The 19016-nt window shown below is 48.3% G+C and overlaps 1 protein-coding gene across 2 annotated transcripts in view; it reads left to right on the top strand.

The window, feature by feature from the left end:
- The window catches only part of SAMD4A (sterile alpha motif domain containing 4A), a 223376-nt gene that overhangs the window by 189878 nt on the left and 14482 nt on the right, over positions 1-19016 (top strand). For both annotated transcript variants that reach the window (XM_068964588.1, XM_068964587.1), the window contains 4 exons: positions 5038-5371; positions 7610-7695; positions 13303-13421; positions 18001-18202. In XM_068964588.1, coding sequence (XP_068820689.1) covers positions 5038-5371; positions 7610-7695; positions 13303-13421; positions 18001-18202 — 741 coding nt within the window. The remainder of the gene's footprint in view (positions 1-5037; positions 5372-7609; positions 7696-13302; positions 13422-18000; positions 18203-19016) is intronic.

Genomic DNA, 19016 nt, shown 5'->3' with positions numbered 1-19016 from the left:
CTCTTCGCATCAGGTGACCAAAGTATTGGAGCTTCAGCTTCAGCATTCCTTCCAATGAATATTCGGGACTGATCTCCTTTAGGATGAACTGGTTTGATCTCCTTGGAGTCCAAGGGACTCTCAAGAGTCTTCTCCAACACCACAGTTCAGAAGCATCAGTTCTTCAGCACTCAGCTTTCTTTATACTCCAGCTCCCACATCCATGTGCTTTTATTTACTGTCTTTTTTCAGTTGGCTCCCAAACTGTGAAACTGACCATTCTCTGAGCTTGGGAACCTGGCTTGGAGAAAGGAAATACACACACACTTCTGTGTTCCCACCACCTCGCCGCCCCCATCCTAGCAGCATCCTCACAATGTATGTGGGTCCACCCTGGGAGCCATAAGCATCTTAGGGTGAGGATTCTGTCATCATTTTTAGACCCTCAGTGTCTGACAGTGCCCAGCCCATAGAGAGGATGGAGTTAAGTAGACGCAGGAGTGCTGTCTGCTGGGTGAGGGGCCCAATCCGTCTCAAAAAGAGAGAAGGATGGGGCAACGGGTGCTGCATAAGTGCTGGGGGTGCCACCAGCTGCCATTTTCCAGATGATTTGCACCCTTTGACTGTTCCAAGCCCCGAGAGAGGCTCTGAACCAGTCCTCCTCCAAGACCTAAGAAAGCCAGGCCAGGAAGCCTGGGACAGTCAGGATGGAGCACCTTCCTCCTTGTGGGCCCCGAGCTGCATCTGCCTGACCAGCTGCAGTGTAGGAAGGTCCAGCCTTGCCACTCTGCTCTCACCTCTGTTCCGCACAGTAGTTAAAGGGCAGCTGTACTGCTTTGTGCCCATGTTTGCCTCTTTGAGTTCCTAATGCAGGGTTATATTTATGATACAAAGGATCCAAAGAGACTTGGGTTGATCCCCTGTTTTTGTCAACATGGAAGTTCTGTTCCTCAACCAGTCGAGGGCACTGGATTGAGCTAGATTCCTTCTCTGCCTGGGCCCTCAAGCTCCCGAATTCACTCTAGAGTCAGGAATGCAACCTGATGGTCATCGTGCGCCCCCCGGAGGCTGGCATCAGCAGAGCTACTGCCTACTGGTCATAAGCCAGGGGTTGTCTCTGAGACAGTGGCTCGAGGTCAAAGCAAAAGACCAAGCTAAGCATGATTCCTGATTGTGATATTTTCAGAAAGTATCCGACATTATTCGCTATGTTTATGGGTTCCCTTTTCGGTGTGGGTGTCCCCAGTAGCGTCACATAAGATTTGAGCTTGGGACAAGTATACATGCCCGGTTTGAAGGAGTTCAGCTCTTAGCAGAACCCAGATCTCCTCCCCCATCACTGAGTAACTGCAGAAGCCTTCACACCACGTGTCGAGAGCAGGCAAGGTTGGTAGCAGTTGAGAGTCACAGGCACACATTTGCTCTTCTCAGTGGTACTGCCACACGGGATGGCACAACAGGGGTGCATGTGATCACCCAGAAGAGCCTCCCACTTCTGTCTGCCCAGCCCCCTCCCAAGGGGCAGCCTCACCCCTTCTCTCTCATTTCCCTTCCCCTCCTCAGTCAGGGCTGGACAAGGAGGTCAGAACCCCTCAGGTGCTGGCAGGAACTGGGGGACCTCGAGGCAGGGTCCGTCTGGTTGGCATGTAGTTTGATCAGAAAAAGGCAGCAGGGGCTCTCTTGGCCTGGGTCAGCTAGCTTGCCTCCACGGGTCCTGCCCTGGTACCATGTCCGAAGTCAAGGGACCAATCACGTGACAGCATCAGACTCTGCAAAGGGCCGGTCCAGCCCAGCATCAGGAAAACTGAGCCTGACCAGGAGCATCCTGACTCAGGCATTGAGCTTGCAGGCACAGGCTGCAGGCAGGTCTTACCATGCCCCTGTCTGCCAGGTTGAGAAGGAAGGGCGTAGGCTCTGCAAAGTCCACTTCTTTAAGATGAAAATGGATTCTCTCCCCTAAAATAGACTGGAGAGTGGCCCTGGCCAGGTTTGAGACAATTCTGGTGGCTGCTTAGCATTTCAGTTCCCTCGGAATCCTGGGGTGCCAACTAGGCCGAGGCACAATTCAGTCTCTGCTTCCAACCCCCCACCCCACCCCCACACAAATCAAGTTCCCGCCAGCAACCGGGCGGGCTGTTGGTGTTTTGGTGCCCAGAATTGAAACAGGCCTGCGTCCTCAGATTTCCTCTTTCTAACTGATTGATGGGAGATCTGGCTGCAGAAATGATCGTGTCCCATCAGCTTGTGTTGCTTGACATCATCGAGCAATTTTTCTTGTTAAGAGAGGATCCCAGGAACGGGCTGGTACTCATGCTTCAGGCTTTTAAAATTATGTTCTTGCTATTCTGGGCTGTCAGAAGATTAAATACTTCATTAGTAATCAGGGCCCTGATTGTCAAGGTCCTTCCTGGGTCCTAGGGAGAGGTTTGCTGCATAATCATTGGGCAGCACTGTGGCAGAGAGCAGGGCCCACCCCCTACACCAGGGAGACCCCCAGCCCCGACCACCGTCCCCAAGCATCTGAGCCTGTTCTGCGCCTCTGTGAGCATCTGACAGATAGATGTCCATCAGGATCAACTTTCACTGCTTTTTCTAATAATGCCCAGGATATCAAACTACATGTGTAGAAGGATTCAACTTCATTATATAAAGTCATGGATGTATTACATACAATTATATACATTATAGGCATGCCTCATTTTATTACACTTCACACGTACTGCCTTTTTTTTTTTTTTTTAACAAATCAAAGGTTTGTGGCAGCCCTGAGTTTAACAAGCCTTTTGGCCCCATTTTCCAAACAGCATTTGCTCACTTCATATCTCTTTGTCACGTTTTGGTAATTCTCATCATATTTCAAACATTCTCATTATAATGATATTTGGTATGGTGATCTGTGATTAGTGATATTTGATGTTACTATTGTGAAAAGATTATAACTCACTGAAGACTCAGATCATGGTTAGCACTATTTAGCAATGAAACACATTTTAATTAAGGTATGTACATTGGTTCTTTTAAACATAATACTATGACACACTTAATAGATTGTATGTGCTATGTACTAAGTTGCTTCAGTCGTGTCCAACTCTCCTCTGTCCATGGGATTCTCCAGGCAAGAGTACTGGAGTGGGTTGCCATGCCCTCCTCCAGGGGATCTTCCTGACCCAGGGATTGAACCTGTGACTCTTAAGTCTCCTGCATTGGCAGTTGGGCTCTTTACCACTAGCACCACCTGGGAAGCCTAAGAGACTATATAAAGTAGTATAAACATAACTTTTATAGGTAGCGGGAAACCAAAAAAAATGAGTGATACTTTATGTAGTGACCTGGAACCAAACTTGCAATATCTCCACGGTCTGCCTCTATAGTGTATATTAAATATGTATATATATGTTTGTTTGTGTAAAATACTTATTTTTCTCTAGAATAATCCTTCTAAAACATGTCACTCCCCTGCTCAGAACCTTCCCTGACTTCTCATCTCATGTAGAAGACATTCTTGCACCCCTGCCCCAGCCTGCCGACTTGACTCCTCTCCACTCAGGCCCTGTGGCTCCTTGGACTTCATGTCCCACCCTGCCCCTCCGCCTCTCTGCTCCAGCTCAGGCCTCCGTGCTGTTTCTCACAGGCTCCAGGCTCCCACCTCAGTGCCTTTGCCCCCGCTGTGCCCTCTGCCTGGAGCACTCTTTCCCAGGAACCTGCGGCCCATGAGGACCTCCCCTCCCGGAACCCCTGGCCTGCTTCTCAGTCTCCAGCATGATGAATATTCATGTCCTGGTAGGATGTAAACTCCCCGAGGGAACCTTAACAGCTTTCCCACCATATCCCCATCCCGCACACCATCTAGCTCAGTGCACAGCAGGTCAGAGCACCCAAAACATGTATATTATCATATGTGAAATGAATCGCCAGTCCAGGTTCGATGCATGATACAGGATGCTTGGGGCTGGTGCACTGGGATGACCCAGAGGGATGGTATGGGGAAGGAGGTGGGAGGGAGCTTCAGGATGGGGAACACATGTACACCCATGGCGGATTCATGTCAATGTATGGCAAAACCAATACAACATTGTAATTAGCCTCCAATTAAAATTTAAAAATTTATATTAAAAAAATAATAATAATAAAATAAATTTAACAAAGAGTCACATAACATAGGAACCAGTAGCCTTACAAATATTAACCTCATTGCAACCACCAATGAGGCAGGTGCTACAGTAATCTTCATTTTATACACAGGGAAACTGAGGCACAGAGAAGTTAAGTCATTTACCCAAGGGCACACAGCTGTATCAGACCCAAGCATCTGTCTTAGCATCAGTGCTTCTAACCACGCCTGTGTTGCCTCTGTCATGGGCTGGATGAAAGTGTGAATGAGCAGATTCCTTCATCTAAAACAAATCATACGACAGGAAACCTCCGTGTGGCCCTGTATAACTTTTTTGTGTAGCTTCTAAAGTGTGTGATGTAAACTATATCAAATGCACTTTAAGGAAAGGGACAGAGGATACCAGGGAAGGAAATATACCGAAATCATTTTAGTCAGCATCTTAGCGGGATTTTAAAGTGATTCTATTTCCTCATTATACATGTATATATTTTTAAAGTTTTCTGCCTGGGCTAATATTGATGATTTAATTTTTAACATTTATTTATTTGGCTGCATCAGGTCTTAGTTGTGATACTTGGGATCTTTGTTGCGTTATGCAGGATCTTTCATTTTGGCACATGTGCTCTCTAGCTGTGGCTCGCGGGCTCAGTAGTTGTGCCGAATGAGCTTCGTCGCTCTGTGGCATATGGAATCCTAGCTCTGGACCAGGAATCAAACCCATGTCCCCTGCATTGCAAGGCAGATTCTTAACCGCTGGACCACCAGGGAAGTCCCCAGAATGATTACATTGTAAACTGCCCCATCTTCCAAAGAACGTTTTAATGAAAGTGTCAGCAGCCACGAGCCCCCATCTGGGAATAGCTCCAGGCAGAGGCAGGGAGGCATGGAGGTGGGTCATCCCAGTTCCTGACCCTAACAGAGGTCTTCTCCCTTTGACCTTCTAGGACATCATTGAGGGGGGCAACCTGCGCCTCCCCCTCCAGGAGCTGCACCAGATGATCCTGACACCCATCAAGGCGTACAGCTCACCGAGCACCACCCCAGAGGCTCGCCGCCGGGAGCCCCAGGCCCCGCACCCGCCTTCGCTGATGGGCCCTGAGAGCCAGAGCCCGGACTGCAAAGACAGTGCCACGGCCGCAGGAGCCACGGCCACCACTTCAGCTGGGGCCAGTGGCGGGCTCCAGCCACACCAGCTGAGCAGCTGTGATGGGGAGCTGGCTGTCACCCCCCTGCCAGAGGGGGATCTCCCCGGGCAGTTCACACGTGTCATGGGGAAAGGTAAAGCCCAATTTTCCCACCTGCCCTCTTCTCTTCTCAACACCCCTGACCAGAGCTACCCATACCCATGGGCTTCCCCTGGGTGTGGGGTGAACTGCCAGAGTCCATGTCATTAGCCCATTCTACGCATGCAGAAAGTGCAGCCTAGAGAGGGAAAGGTATTTGGATCTGGATTCCAAGCTCTCTGACAAACCACCCCCCAAGGCCTCTTCCTTCTCCCTAGCTCCCATCTCTCCCCTTCCCTCAGACCGCGGCCCGCAGGGCCCTGCTGGTGGACCGCTCACTGGGCCTTTGGACTCTCAGGCTAAAGGCAGGCTTCCTACAGGCCACCCAAGGTACCACGGCCACACTGCCTGTGACTGTAGGGCAGCACAGACTTCACACGTGGTCCCTGGCTGACAGCACCCCTTCTACCTGTGACTGCCCCTAGCCAGACCCTTATTCACGTATCCTTTACCATGCCCAGCACTAATCTGTGCTTGATCAGGTGTTTCTCAAGAGATCTTGATTATTTTAAAAATGTAGTGAATGCCAGTACTTTTCCTCTGGGAAGGGGGACCAATGTGTTTTCTATTGTCCAATATTTCAGACCATTTCAAAGAACTGAGTTCTAATCAAAAGAAAGGGAACACCTGAGTCCTGTATAGGTACAATGAGAGATTCCTGGTGGTATGTGTTCTTAGAAAGACTGAGATCTGTAGAATTCTGGTTCAGAGGAGGTGACTTGTAGCATCCTTTGGAGCTGAAATGCCAGCCACTTCATGGTCAGCATGGGTCCCCCGACTCACTTTCTCAGTCTCCCCTATGCCAGGGGGCTCCTTGCTGTGTGGATTAGAGTAGATGACCCCCTGCTGGAGGTACAGGTGGGCTGGTTACCTGAGAATGTTGTACTTCACCCCCTTACCCATGACACGATCCATGTGGGCTCTGCATTCCTGTGGCATGGCTGCTTTTTTAAATTTAACTACTTTCAAATAAATTATGAAATCAAGTCACACTCAACATAAAAATCAAAGCTAAATGAAAAATGATGAAAGGTGAAAATAGCCTCCACCTCTACCCTTGGCCCTACCATATTCCTCCCCAGAGGTAACCACTATAAACATTTCAGAATAGCCCTTCAGAAACACTGTAATTATATATAAGCACATGAGCATCCTTTTTGCACACAAACAGGTCTTGTTTGTATATTTCTCTACAGTTTTTTTTTTTTACATTATATGCTTTCAATATTCTTATCAGTACAAAAGTACCATCTCATTCTGTTTTAAAGGCTGCATACTGTTCCCCCATATGCATAAACCATATTTTGACAGGGCCTCAGTGAATGGATATAGAGGTAGTTTCCATGTTTTGTTATTACCCACAGTTTTGTAGTGAAAAACCTATGTGCCAAGACATAGTATAAATGGGATTCTGTGACAGATCAGGTATGTGGGATGGGGAAGAGAAAGACATCATGGGGCCCAGGGTTTAAGCTTGATCTCCTTGAGAGCAAGGCATTTTTACTCCTAACCAATGTCTTTCTCCAGCCATCTCCACCTGTCCTTCTAAACATTCCCATCAAGAGGAGAACACCAGGATCTTTCGGACAGGAATAGAGTGAGCTACACTAGCGTGGCCATGAGCTGTCCAGTGGGTGTGTGTGCTGTGCTCTGCCTCTGAACCTGGGTGTGTAGGTGGACCTGTGTATATATAAATGTGTGGGTATCACTTTGAGAAAATCACCCTCCAGTGAATGAGTAGCAGGCTCCTTACTCATGTGCATGCCCACACACCTCACATCCTAAAAGGTGTGCCAGCCTCACTCCTCCAAATGAGATGTGCGGCTCATTCATAAAATGATGGTGCCTGCTCTGAAAAGAGCTGATGGTCTTTAGGGTCTTTGAACTCCCTCTCAAAGGACGCTCTTTCAAAGACAGGGCTCGGGACGCTGCTGTGTTCTTCTCCCAGAGTGTCTGTCTCGCGCCGGGTTGCAGAAGGCTTAATATAGAATGGTATGCGTGGAATTAACCAAAGGGGCTTCTGGAGGCAAGGGCTCCTGTGGTGACCAAGCCTTTGACTTCAGTGGAACGAGGAGCCTCCTGGCCTTTTTTGTGAAGCTGACGTAAAGCCACAGTCACACATACCTCTCAAAATATTGGTCCTGAAAGGAAATCGGAGGCAGATCTTAGGGGTTAGAATGGATGTGCATTTTTCTAATTCATCCTTTTTTTTTTTCTTTTTTTCAATTCCCAGTGTGCACACAACTCTTGGTCTCCAGACCCGATGAGGAAAATATAAGTTCCTATTTACAGCTCATAGACAAATGTCTAATCCATGAGGTAAGTAGTGACAGGTTTCCTGAAACTGCTTTTTCTCATTCCTTTGAAGTAGTTCTCAGAGATTCTGTGAGGTGATCATCTGGGTCTCTGACATCTCATCTTTGAGTAGACAGTCATTAATAATAGCTCGAGCAGAACTCGGCTGTGGTGACTTCAAACCTAAATGCAGCTTGTGTGTTCCTCTGGTGTCCAGAGATTCACCTAAACTGAGCTCTGACATGGAGGCAAACGCCTGAGAGAAGCTTCTGACTCCGGAAGCCTCCCTGAGGGACAGAGCCTGGGGCGGACCAAGCAGGGAGAGAGGGGAGAGTGTTCAGAACAAATCATGTGTGTCTGTGTGTGTCTTGTGTGTGGTTTGAGGACTTTCTGCTGTTTTGATTTCTGATGCTTATAGGAATTTTTTCTTAAATTGTGTTGTATTGTAGTTGATTTACAATTGTTGTTTAGTTTCTGCTATCTAGCAAAGGGAATCAGTTACACATATACATATATCCTCTCTTTCTTAGATTCTTTCCCCATATAGACCATTACAGAGTATTGAGTAGAGTTTCCTGTGCTATACAGTAGGTCCTTATTAGTTATCTATTTTATATACAGTAGTGTGTATATGTCCAGAGAAGGCAATGGCACCCCACTCCAGTCCTCTTGCCTGGAAAATCCCATGGACGGAGGAGCCTGCAGTCCATGGGGTTGCTAAGAGTCGGACACGACTGAGTGACTTCACTTTCACCTTTCACTTTCATGCATTGGAGAAGGAAATGGCAACCCACTCCAGTGTTCTTGCCTGGAGAATCCCAGGGACAGTGGAGCCTAGTGGGCTGCCGTCTATGGGGTTGCACAGAATTGGACACGACTGAAGCGACTTAGCAGCAGCAGCAGCAGCATGTATATGTCAGCCCCACTGTCCCAGTCTAACCCTTCCTCACCTTTTCCCCTTGGTAACCGTAAGTTTATTACATCTGTGACTCTATTTCTCTTTTGTAAAAATAAGTTGATTTGTACTATTTTTTAAGATTCTACATATAAACGATATCATATGATGATTGTCTTTCTCTGTCTGACTTACTTCACTCAGTATGACAATCTCTGTCCATTTCACGAAAGTCAGGCTGGTGCTATGCCTCCCATGCCCTCGGGACAATGATGGAGTGACTCTGATGCAGCGAGGCAGGTCCTGGCCAGGGCTGTCCCGAGGGATATGGGGAGATAGGCGGTTGTGCCTCAGACCCAGGATCCCAGTGGCTTCTTGGGTGCCCCTCCCCTGAGAGAATTACACAGACAGGGTCATTGTTTTAGAAAACTTAGGACTGGATAAACCTAGACCACTGAGATCTTTCTGTGGGACTCTGATGTGAAAATAAGATGGTAAAGGCCTCCAAGCCGCCTGGGCTTTGCCCTGCTGGTAGCTGGAACCCCAGGAGTCCAGTGGGCCCCGGGGAAGGGAGACACACTTCCCACATTCCAGCTGCCCACAGGCCATCTGCTGCTGGCGGCTTGTTGGGTTTTCTGCACCCTCAGCCCTGCTGTGCTGTGACTCCGCCTGCCCCTCACACGCAGGTGTGCGGTCTCCCACTGGGTTTCCATCCCAGCCCCTCCTCCCCATCCCTGAAGCCCACATTTTTGCGATTTCCTCTCACGGCACTGTGAACTCCCACTCACCCTTTTTAGTGTCCAGTCCTGACACCGCTCTCATCTGGGCCAGCAAAAAGCAATAGAAAGAAGGGAAGGGCCAGAACAGGAGATGGATTTTAAAGTTCATTCATTCCGTAGGTATTTATAAAGCACCTAGGTCTTGCCCCTGGCTGGTGGGCTTCCAGTAGGAGGAGAGTGGGTGAGACAAAAGGAAAACAGGTCATCACAAGTGTGACCATAAGGCCACCGGTGTGGGGCTGGAGCCCAGGGAGTGCAGTGGGCACCTATCTAGAGGCCAGAGGGACTGCCTCCAAACGAGACCTGAAAGACAGACAGAGCCTTAGTGGGAGAGACTTGTTCCACGAGGAGGCAGAACAGAGAGGGGTCCAGGTGGATGGAGCAGCGCCTGGAGGGGAGGAGGGCCCTTAGGGTGGGCTTAGGGGGCTACCGATCGCCAGGCGTTTAAACTTCTGAAAAAGCAAACCAGAACCCTGCTTCCGCTCCCACACCCATGCTCAGCATTGAGCCTGTGAGAAACTGAAGGACAAGTCACCTTGCACCTCATCTCCAGTCTGCTGAGCCCAGGAGGCGAAATAACGAGTCCTCCAGCTGCCTCTGCTGGGCGGTGCACGGGCGTCCTCATTGGTCCACACCACCCGCGTTGTGGTCTGGCGCTGCTCACTTTCCTGCCGTTGTGCGTGCTCCCTCTGCACCCTGGCTCTCCTTTCCGCGTCTTTCCCCTCTACTTTCTTGGAAGCTCTGAGTTCTAGGTGCCAAAGTGGCACTGTGTGGGCTCCTCTCTCCTGACTGCTGCAGAGGGGCCTCGCTGACGGGAATCACGGGGCAGAAAGGACTCATGCCTACTCCGCTCACCTGCATTCATGTCAGGATGGAGGTGCCTGCGCGCTGCTTTGGGAGGGGAAAATGTTGTCCGAGGCTTTTTATTAGCTGAGTTTGAGGAAGAGGAAAGGCGTTTGAGTAACTTTCCACAGCCTGGGAGTATTCTGTGTGTGCAGAGCCCACCCCCTCTGGGAGGCCCTGTCCAGGCCCAGCCTCCATCCTCGCTGAAGATTCCCTTGAGCTCTAGGAGACAGGGCTCCTTTCACAGCCCGATCGAGCTGTTCTTCAGCTACTGGAAGGGAGGGTGCTGACCAAGCCAAGACACCTTCCTTCCTCCCCAGGGACAAAGGAGCCACTCCCCAGAACAGTAAAAGGAAGGCCAGGAAAGTGCTGAATCTTATTTCTGAAGTCCATCACTTCATCTCTTGCATTAGAAGCCCAGGCTTCTTACTCCTTACCGTCTTAGACCGACGGTTCCCTGAAGATGAGCCCTTGTCCCCTTCATGAACCTTGTTATCCAGCCACGAGAGCTGTAGGACACACAGACGTCTGAGTCAGGGCCTGACAGGGGCAGAGGACTCAGAAGTGGCTGACTGGCTGTGTGCGGGCATTCAGGAGAGTGGAATCTTCCTTCCCTTCCAGCCCCAAAGAAGCTCTGCCAGCCCCACCTAGAGCTGCCTGGAGCAGGCTGGGGTGAGGTATTGGCCTCCCAACCAATAGCAGGGCTCCCACAACAGAGTGCTATTTGTAGGCACGCACAGGAACCAGCTTTCAGAAATCACTCCTTGCCAGCCATAGTCTAGCTCCACTTCGAGCCTCCCAGCAGTGTCTTCAGGACTGAGAACAGCCATACGCTCAGCACTGCTAAGGGGCCCACTCCTATCTGCAGTCCCAATTACTGTGAGTCTGATGTCCGGAGGTGCTGAGTGGATGACCTGACCTCTCTGATGGGGCGTAAACATTTCCATCTTCTTGGGTGTTCTTTGTCACCGAGGGAAATGTCACATATGAACCAGTGTCCCTGGAAGCACTTTGAATGCACATCTATAAAGTGACCCCTTTACTCCTTTGTCACTTGGAAGCTCAGGCTGGCTCCAGACCCGCTCAATACTGTGGTTTTGAGACCTTGAAGTCTTTTGTTGGTGTTAAAGGTGATGGTTGAATACCAAATGGGATGGACTTTCATGTGCCACCACCAAAGGGCTAGTCCATGCAGCTGAAAAACCTGGGGAGGGAGTCTGTGGGCAGTATCACATGCACCACAATGAAGAGCTAGCTGTGTTGTGAGTATTCTAAGTGCCCTCCATGTGTGAATTAATTTGTATCCTTACAGCATCCCTTTAATGAGGTATTACTGTCCTGAGTTAAAGGAGCTGAGTCTCAGGTGGAGGAACCTGCATAAAGATGTGCAGAGATTTGAGCCCTGCCCATTTGCATCCAGAGCCTTCTACTGACCACTGAGCTGGACTCTGCTCCCCAGGTCATCTTGACCTGCATGCTGGCATCTTGTGTCGTTGCTCAACACTTGGCTGACTAAGCTAATCAGAAGCAGAATCTACCCATCCCTTTGTTAGTCTAGCAGAAATGCTTGCCTTTTGCAGTTTTTGGAGATACTCATGGATAGCTGGACATTCACCTAGTATCATCAGCAAATGAGAGGGACCATGGAGGAGAACCACATCCTCACCTTTTAGCCCTGAGACCATTCACCATGCACCTTAAGGGATATCAGCACCTTCTTCTCTAATGGGGCACTGAATGTCTGGTGGGGAAGCCTTCCTTGATGACTGTCCCTCAATGGCACCTGGCCAAGGTCACCTGGGAGGAAGGGGTTTGCAAGTCATCAGTACCTTTTCCATAACATGATTGACGTCTTTTTGCTTTTGTTCACATAGTTCTCTTGTGTTCGGGTCCTTAAAGATTAAATGTCAGTAGAAGAACATTAAGCTGTCATTCTTTTCTGTTTAAGGAATCTGCTTCCTTATGGGAAACAGGCATGTAGTTTATTATTACTCTAAGTAATCATTTACTGCTACTTAAAAAGTATTTATTTCATGCTTTATTGACAAAACTACTTGGGTATGGTATCTCCATCACTGTTATTGCTCATTAGTCAGATCTGGTGGACTTATGACAGCACGTGGACCACAGTCCTACATGCTTAACAGGGAGTTCCTGTACTGTGTGTGTGATCCTCACCAATCTAGAATATTACATGGCCATGACCTACCTGCAGCAGAATTCCCCGGGCACTTGCTGCAAACACAAACCCCCTAGACTCCTCTCGAGATCTATGAAATCAGGCTCTGGTGTGTGGGAGTTGGTCCAAAATTCTAGATTTTAACAGTCTCCTTGGGGGGATCCTAATATATCCTGAATTTGAGAGTCCCTGCCTTGAGGACTTACAGCCCCATGAAGTCCTTCCCTGGGCTGCACTAAGTACACAGCTGTACACAGAAGGACACATGATATTGATGAGAGAGTGTTATGTATCAGCCAGTAGATGAAACCTCCCCAAAACCAGAAAAGACTTGAGAAGACACCAGATCTATCCATTTTCCTAAGCCTTAGACAAAATTTAGGTTATGATCGGTGCACTGGGGTTGTGTAGCGCATGGGGCTCATAACTGGAGATTTCTCAGCAGAGTCCTGACATGTACAGTGTATACTCTGTGTTCTGAAGCCCTGAAGACCACTCCAGGGTGAGCACAGACCATCAAAAAGATTGATTTTTGTAGTGGTTTAGCATTTCCATTGATTATGAAAATGCAGGGGGCCTGCAAAAGCCAGAGTAGTCAACAATCAATTTTGCAATTCATTCTTGTTTAATAAATAGAGTCCAGAGTGGAGTCAGGGGAAAGAGGAAGGAGGGTAGGGATCTGCCAGAAATGCAACCGAAATCGAGGATTGCCAAAAGCTTAATGCATGTACCTTACCAGGCACCTCCAATGTCAAATAACTTGAGTTTTCAGTACAGGAGGCTCTCAAACGAAATTGACTGCTGTTTGGACCTGGTTGGAAACAAGGTGAAGAAAAGGCAACTGTAGGACTCCAATATTTCCCCTATTAATTGCATGTTTCTTCCTCTAATGCCAGGTTGCGTCACCCATTAAAAAGTCCTGTTTGTTTTTGCAGGCATTTACAGAGACACAGAAAAAAAGATTGTTGTCATGGAAACAGCAGGTGCAGAAGCTCTTTCGGTCTTTCCCTCGGAAAACCCTTCTAGACATATCAGGATATCGACAGCAAAGAAAGTATGTTGGGATTTCAGTCTTTGTAATGCATGTTGCTTCCAGGACCTTACTGTCTGCTTGGGTTCCAGGGTCAAGACTACACAGGGCATCATTCCTTATTTCTTAGAGTGTCCTCTGACAAGTTCAGACCACATTCCTTAAACAGGTGGGGTGGGGAAAAGGCTGTAGAGGGAAAGACTTCCCAGAGGAAGAGCTGAATGTGATCTTTGGCAATTCAATTTACATGGTCAAAATGGTGTTATTAGTACAGATGGGCATGGAGTGGGGAGCGGGTACGATTTAATGAGTGCCAGCAAAACTCTTGGTGGTTTGTCCACAACAGGGGGCTCTGAAAGGACAAAAACAGGTTGTTCTCTCTGCACCTTAAGTGGTAGTGTAATTTTTTCTCCCTTCGTGCTGCAGACAAGCTAATTATAGTTGGTGGCAGGGTGAAGAGCCCAGTGCTAGTCTATTTTGGTCTGAGCTGCAATCTAAGAGTAGAGCAGTACCATTCTTGATTTTTCATAGTACTTCAGCTTCCTGGATGCAGTTTAAAAAAGCCTCGTTGTACTTTACAACCCATTACTTTAATCTGGTTTTAAATTGAAGAATCCAGTTGCATATTAAAGGTGAATTACAGTGCCAATCTAGGGGAGGAATCATGGGGAGGGGTGGAGTGAACCATTGAACAATAACAGGGCGTCTTGGGGAGACAAGAGAATGATGGTGCCAACATGCTGAAAAAATCAACATCCTTTTTTACTCTTTTCAACATGAGCATATAAATAATCATTTTTTTCATTCACACCTAGAAAGTTCTGAATTCATTTCTCAGTGCATATGTAGAAGCTCTGACTGTTGTTAAAATGTTTGGCATTTATTTGCATAAGTGTGCCTTGAAACATCACTGTTTTATTGTACTTCAGGGAGATAAGGCCAGTTGGAATTTGAGAAAAGTCTTCATTAAAAATTAATATAAAAATTGAAGTGTTATCATATTCCAGCATATATAACACAGTTATTTATTAAACAAACATTTAGCATTTGCTCTGTGCCAAGTAGGTATCCAAGCACTTAAGAATATTATTACATTTAATCCTTGCAACAACCATATGAGGTAGAAGGGGCTATTATTAACCCCAATTTACAGGGGAGTTGGGACGTATCCAGGATTTGAACCAGACAGGCCAATGCCAGCTCCAGAGTCGGTACTCTTAAGCACCACGGATGCTGGGCCACTTCCTGGTCTCCAGATTATGTGCAGAAAAGCCAGATAAAACAGCACTCTGTAGCCAGCTCCTTGGTCCGAAGCCTCCCTGGAGGGTTGGGCTGGACCACCAGTGCACCTTGAGGATTCCTGGGGTCCAGATGCTCCTTAGCCTTCTCCCCTGGGGCTACCCCTGCCCTAGACTCTCCCTCTTGTAAGGGCAGCAGTACCCACTAGGAAAGAGGAAGATCCATACCCCTCCTGCAGACCAGGTCCTTGGGAGACAAGTTCCAAGAGAAAGAAAGAATTCAGAAGTTGAAGATAAAGATAGAGCTTTCAAGCTCTTTGCTCCTCCTCCCCAAAGTGCCATCTGCTCGTCTGTCTGCCCTGTTTTGTCCTTGGTCCACATCTGAGTGCTTGCTAACCTTGATTTCTCTAGCGTGTTATTAACCGATGCTTGAATTGGGTTAACTCAAGATCTGTCAGGTTAGACCTCCTTATATTGATTAGAGTGAATTCAGTCATCGATTATGGATATTCAATTGGAAGTTGCTAAAGTTCGAATTGTGGTGCTAGAGAAGATTCTCGAGAGTCCCTTGGACAGCAAAGAGCTCAAACAAGTCAATCCTAAAGGAAATCAACCCTGAATATTCACTGGAAGAACTGTTGCTGAAGCTGAAGCTCCAATACTTTGGTCAGCTGATGTGATGAGCCGACTCATCGAAAAAGACCTTAATGCTGGGAAAGATTGAGGGCAGGAGGAAAAGGGGGCAACAGAGGATGAGATGGTTAGATGGCATCACTAACTCAATGGACATGAGTTTGAGCAAGCTCTGGGATTTAGTGAAGGACAGGGAAGCCTCCCATGCTGCAGTTCATGGTTGCAAAGAGTCAGACATGACTGAGCAACTCAACAACAACAAAAGTTCTAGGAAATAATTTGTTTTCATAAGTATTACCTCTGGGATCTTGTTATGCTATTAATATTCTTCCAAGACCTGTTTTTTTCCCATAATACAGAGGTAACTGCAGCCCAGACCTTCCTTGAACTATCACAAGTCCCAAATTAATTGGTTCTTATTAATATTATTTTATCAGTCTTTTCATGCATTTCAAGGTAATGAAATCAGTTGGTTAGATTTAAGAAAGCAGAGAAAGATGCAGATGAGCAGAGTAAGAGAATGAGAAATGAAAACTTCTGTCACTTTGTTCTCTCCAAAGAAAGAATGAATATTTCGTTAAGCCTAGTGATCTTAAGTGACTTAAGCTTTCACTCTGGTTACCAGCAGTGGCAACCCTCAAAAAGTCTGACTTTATAGTAATCAGCTTAGGTCCCCACAGTGAGACCCACTGTCATTAGAAAGACACCCTAACCAAATTCTCACCTCCACCCAGTCTATCCCCAAAATGGTAGCTCTACCAGCTCCGTGAGCCCTAACTTTAGGAGTCCACGTTTTCTCCTGTGACTAAGTGTCCCACTACAGAAGCCTCTGCCTACATTATATTGCTTAAGAATATACTCTTGCCTTCCTGGAAGCACAAATTATTTTAGCATCACTTGCTGACTGCTCTGTTTTGCATATGAAATAACTTTTAAAAAATCCAACCAAAAAGGAAAATGAGCAAAAAAGCTATCTGCACTAAATAAGGAAAAGTCTTAGCAGAATACTAAATCATCTACCAGGTGGCCAAAATTCTGACTCCAAAAACCAAAGGACTGGTTTTCGTAGTTAAAAAAAAAAAACACACACACACACACACACACACAAGGAAACAGCCACTTGATCTCTGTCCCCACCTGCCACCTGTCCATTCTCCAAAAGAGGTTTCTCCCATTGCATGAAATTATTTCTTCTCCTCCTGGCCCGAATTTCCTCTTTCAAACCAAACATTTTAAACCTTAGTAAAAGAAGGAAGGAAGCCGAGAAATCTGAGAAAGAATGAGATAGAGAGACTTAGAACCCATGAGTAAGTATCCTCCTCACCTCATGGGGATGAGCCTCGACTGGAATCTGGTCAGAAAAGCCTAGCAGTGGTAAAACACAGCCCCAAAGTCAGTGCTTATCAGCTCACTGTGGAATTCTCTTCCGCGCTCCCCCCTCACCAGGAAATTTAGGAATTCTGAGGAAGAAACCCTTTCTGAGATGAACCATGCTGATGATTTAGTTGCTCCACCCCACCACACACATAACACTCTCTTTCTCAGGAAATAACAGATTTGCAGTGCTCCCCCTCCCCCGTCACAGGGTTAAACTACGTCAGCCCTGTCTTCCTGGAGTCTCCTCACAGGCTTGGTAGGAACCTCCCCTGTGTGGCTGCAAAAGCAAGTCTGTTCCATCTTGTGGCCGTTGGAGGTAGAGCATTTCGACTGAGACATCAGTGAATGACTAAAGCTGACTCTTCTTGGAAAGAATGTGCTGGTTCCTGAAGCCCTGCTGGCGGCTGTGCACCCTCCCAGAACTTGAGGCCTGCTGGAGAGGACAAGTTCTTCGGCGCTGAGGTCACCGGACCAATGGGAGCGCGGTGTCTGAGCGTGAGGCCTCAGGTCCCCAGCCTCCTCTCTGCGTGGACCCTAGAGAAGCAGGGAACCTCTGGGTCTTTCTACAGGGAGGGCCTGAGGAGCAGGGAGCAGTCAGTGTCCTAGGTCCAGGGAGCTGGCAACCATCATCCTCTTCCTTCTCATATTCCTCCTGTGAATCTGGGAGTCAGAGCCCCAGACTTGGGGTCCGCTCTGCCGTTTGGAGATCGTGAGGGCAGAGACTGAGCCATTCCTCTGTTCACCCTGCCTTTACTGCCAGGAGCTGTGCCGTCCAGGCCTGGGGCCTGCGGGATTGATGAGGACAGATGCCACCTCTTGTCCCAGGGAGCTTCCATCCTAGTGGGGCCCAGAGGCCACTCCTCCTGAGTCTGCTGCTCAGACCGACAGCAGACAGACCAACTGTGGTGTGCTAGAAGGGGCCTGGATCCTGGAGCTGCCACTTTCTTGCCCTGTGGCTTCTGGACGGGCACATGAGTTCTCAGAGCCTGTGACAGACACAGTAGAAAGAAGGCTGAAGGGCACACTGGTTAACTTTCTGGGCTCATATTCCAGCACTGCCCCCTAATGGCTGTGTGACCTTTGAGACATTATTAAGCTCTGTATTCTACTTCTCCAACTGTAAAAGGAGGGCCTACTTCATAGGGTTGTCGTGAGGATTGAAGAATCAGTGTGAAAGTCCCAGGGCACTTGATGTTAGCTCTCAGTTCTTAGCTACCATTTTAATCATAAAGCCCTGATCCCCCCATAGGCCTCATAATGGTCAAAGTGTGAGCAGACCCCAAGGAGGCATCCCGGGGGCTGGGAAGGGCCTGGGGTAACTGATGACCTCTGTTCTTCTCTACTGACTCTCACAGCCGTGGCTTTGGGCAATCCAACTCCCTCCCGACAACCAGCTCAGTGGGTGGCGGCATGGGCAGGCGGAATCCACGCCAGTACCAGATCCCCTCCCGGAATGTCCCTTCCGCCCGCCTTGGCCTCTTGGGCACCAGCGGATTCGTCAGCTCTACCCAGCGTAATACCGCAGCCAACCCCACCATCATGAAGCAAGGAAGACAGGTCTGCTCTGCCCCCGGGAGGAGGGTGGGCCAGCCAAGCTCAGGGCCTGAGGCTCAGGACATCCCCCCAAATGACCCGAAGGTGAAGGGAGAAGCCCAGAGGGGCTAGGTTGAAGACAGTTGGCCCTATGCTTCAGAGGTTTGTTTGCAGTTTCTCTGGGAGATAAAGCAAGGAGCTTTATTAGCATTTATATCCGAGGCAGATAACTCCTTTGACACGGTCCCAGCTGTGGTGGAAAACCCTACGGGGAAGGAAGGAGACTGAGGGAGGCTGTCAGTCAGTCGAGGCCACGCTGCCCAGAGGTTCTCACCATGTGATTTAGAGCCAGCGTCAGTCCCCTGGCTCGTCGTCTCAGGAGTCCCTCCCCTGCACTCGCACCCTCTGCCTCCCACCTGTGTAGCCCCTGCGTTGTGGGGCTCTGCGGGTGGGGGCTGGAATTAGAGGGACGCCAAGTGAGTCTGAGGTTCTGGGTTTGTCATGAGAAAGTAAAGGATGACAGCTTGGTTTTAAAAAACAGGAAACCGTTCCTGGCAAGACAGGCAGGATTCACTCCCCTGGGGAAGCAGCCCAGGGTAGGAGAAAACCCCAGGCTTGACCACTGTGGGAAGCCACCAGATGGATCCAGGAGGAAACCACCGCTAGGACACCCGCGTAAGAACAAACACACAAGCTGAGTTGTGCCAGCTCGTTGCCAGCTGAGAGGTTCTTTTTTCCTCCTTCTCCCTTTGTAGTAAATTGTAAGAACCTCAAAGAGAAAATCAAATGAGAGCCCTGAAATAGTTTGTGCTCTTCGTTGCAGACATTTATAGAACTC

The sequence above is a fragment of the Capricornis sumatraensis genome, chromosome 2, assembly GCF_032405125.1.
Source record: "Capricornis sumatraensis isolate serow.1 chromosome 2, serow.2, whole genome shotgun sequence".
Taxonomy (NCBI): domain Eukaryota; kingdom Metazoa; phylum Chordata; class Mammalia; order Artiodactyla; family Bovidae; genus Capricornis; species Capricornis sumatraensis.
Note: the sequence above shows the minus strand (reverse complement) of the source record. Positions and strands in the feature narration are given on the sequence as shown.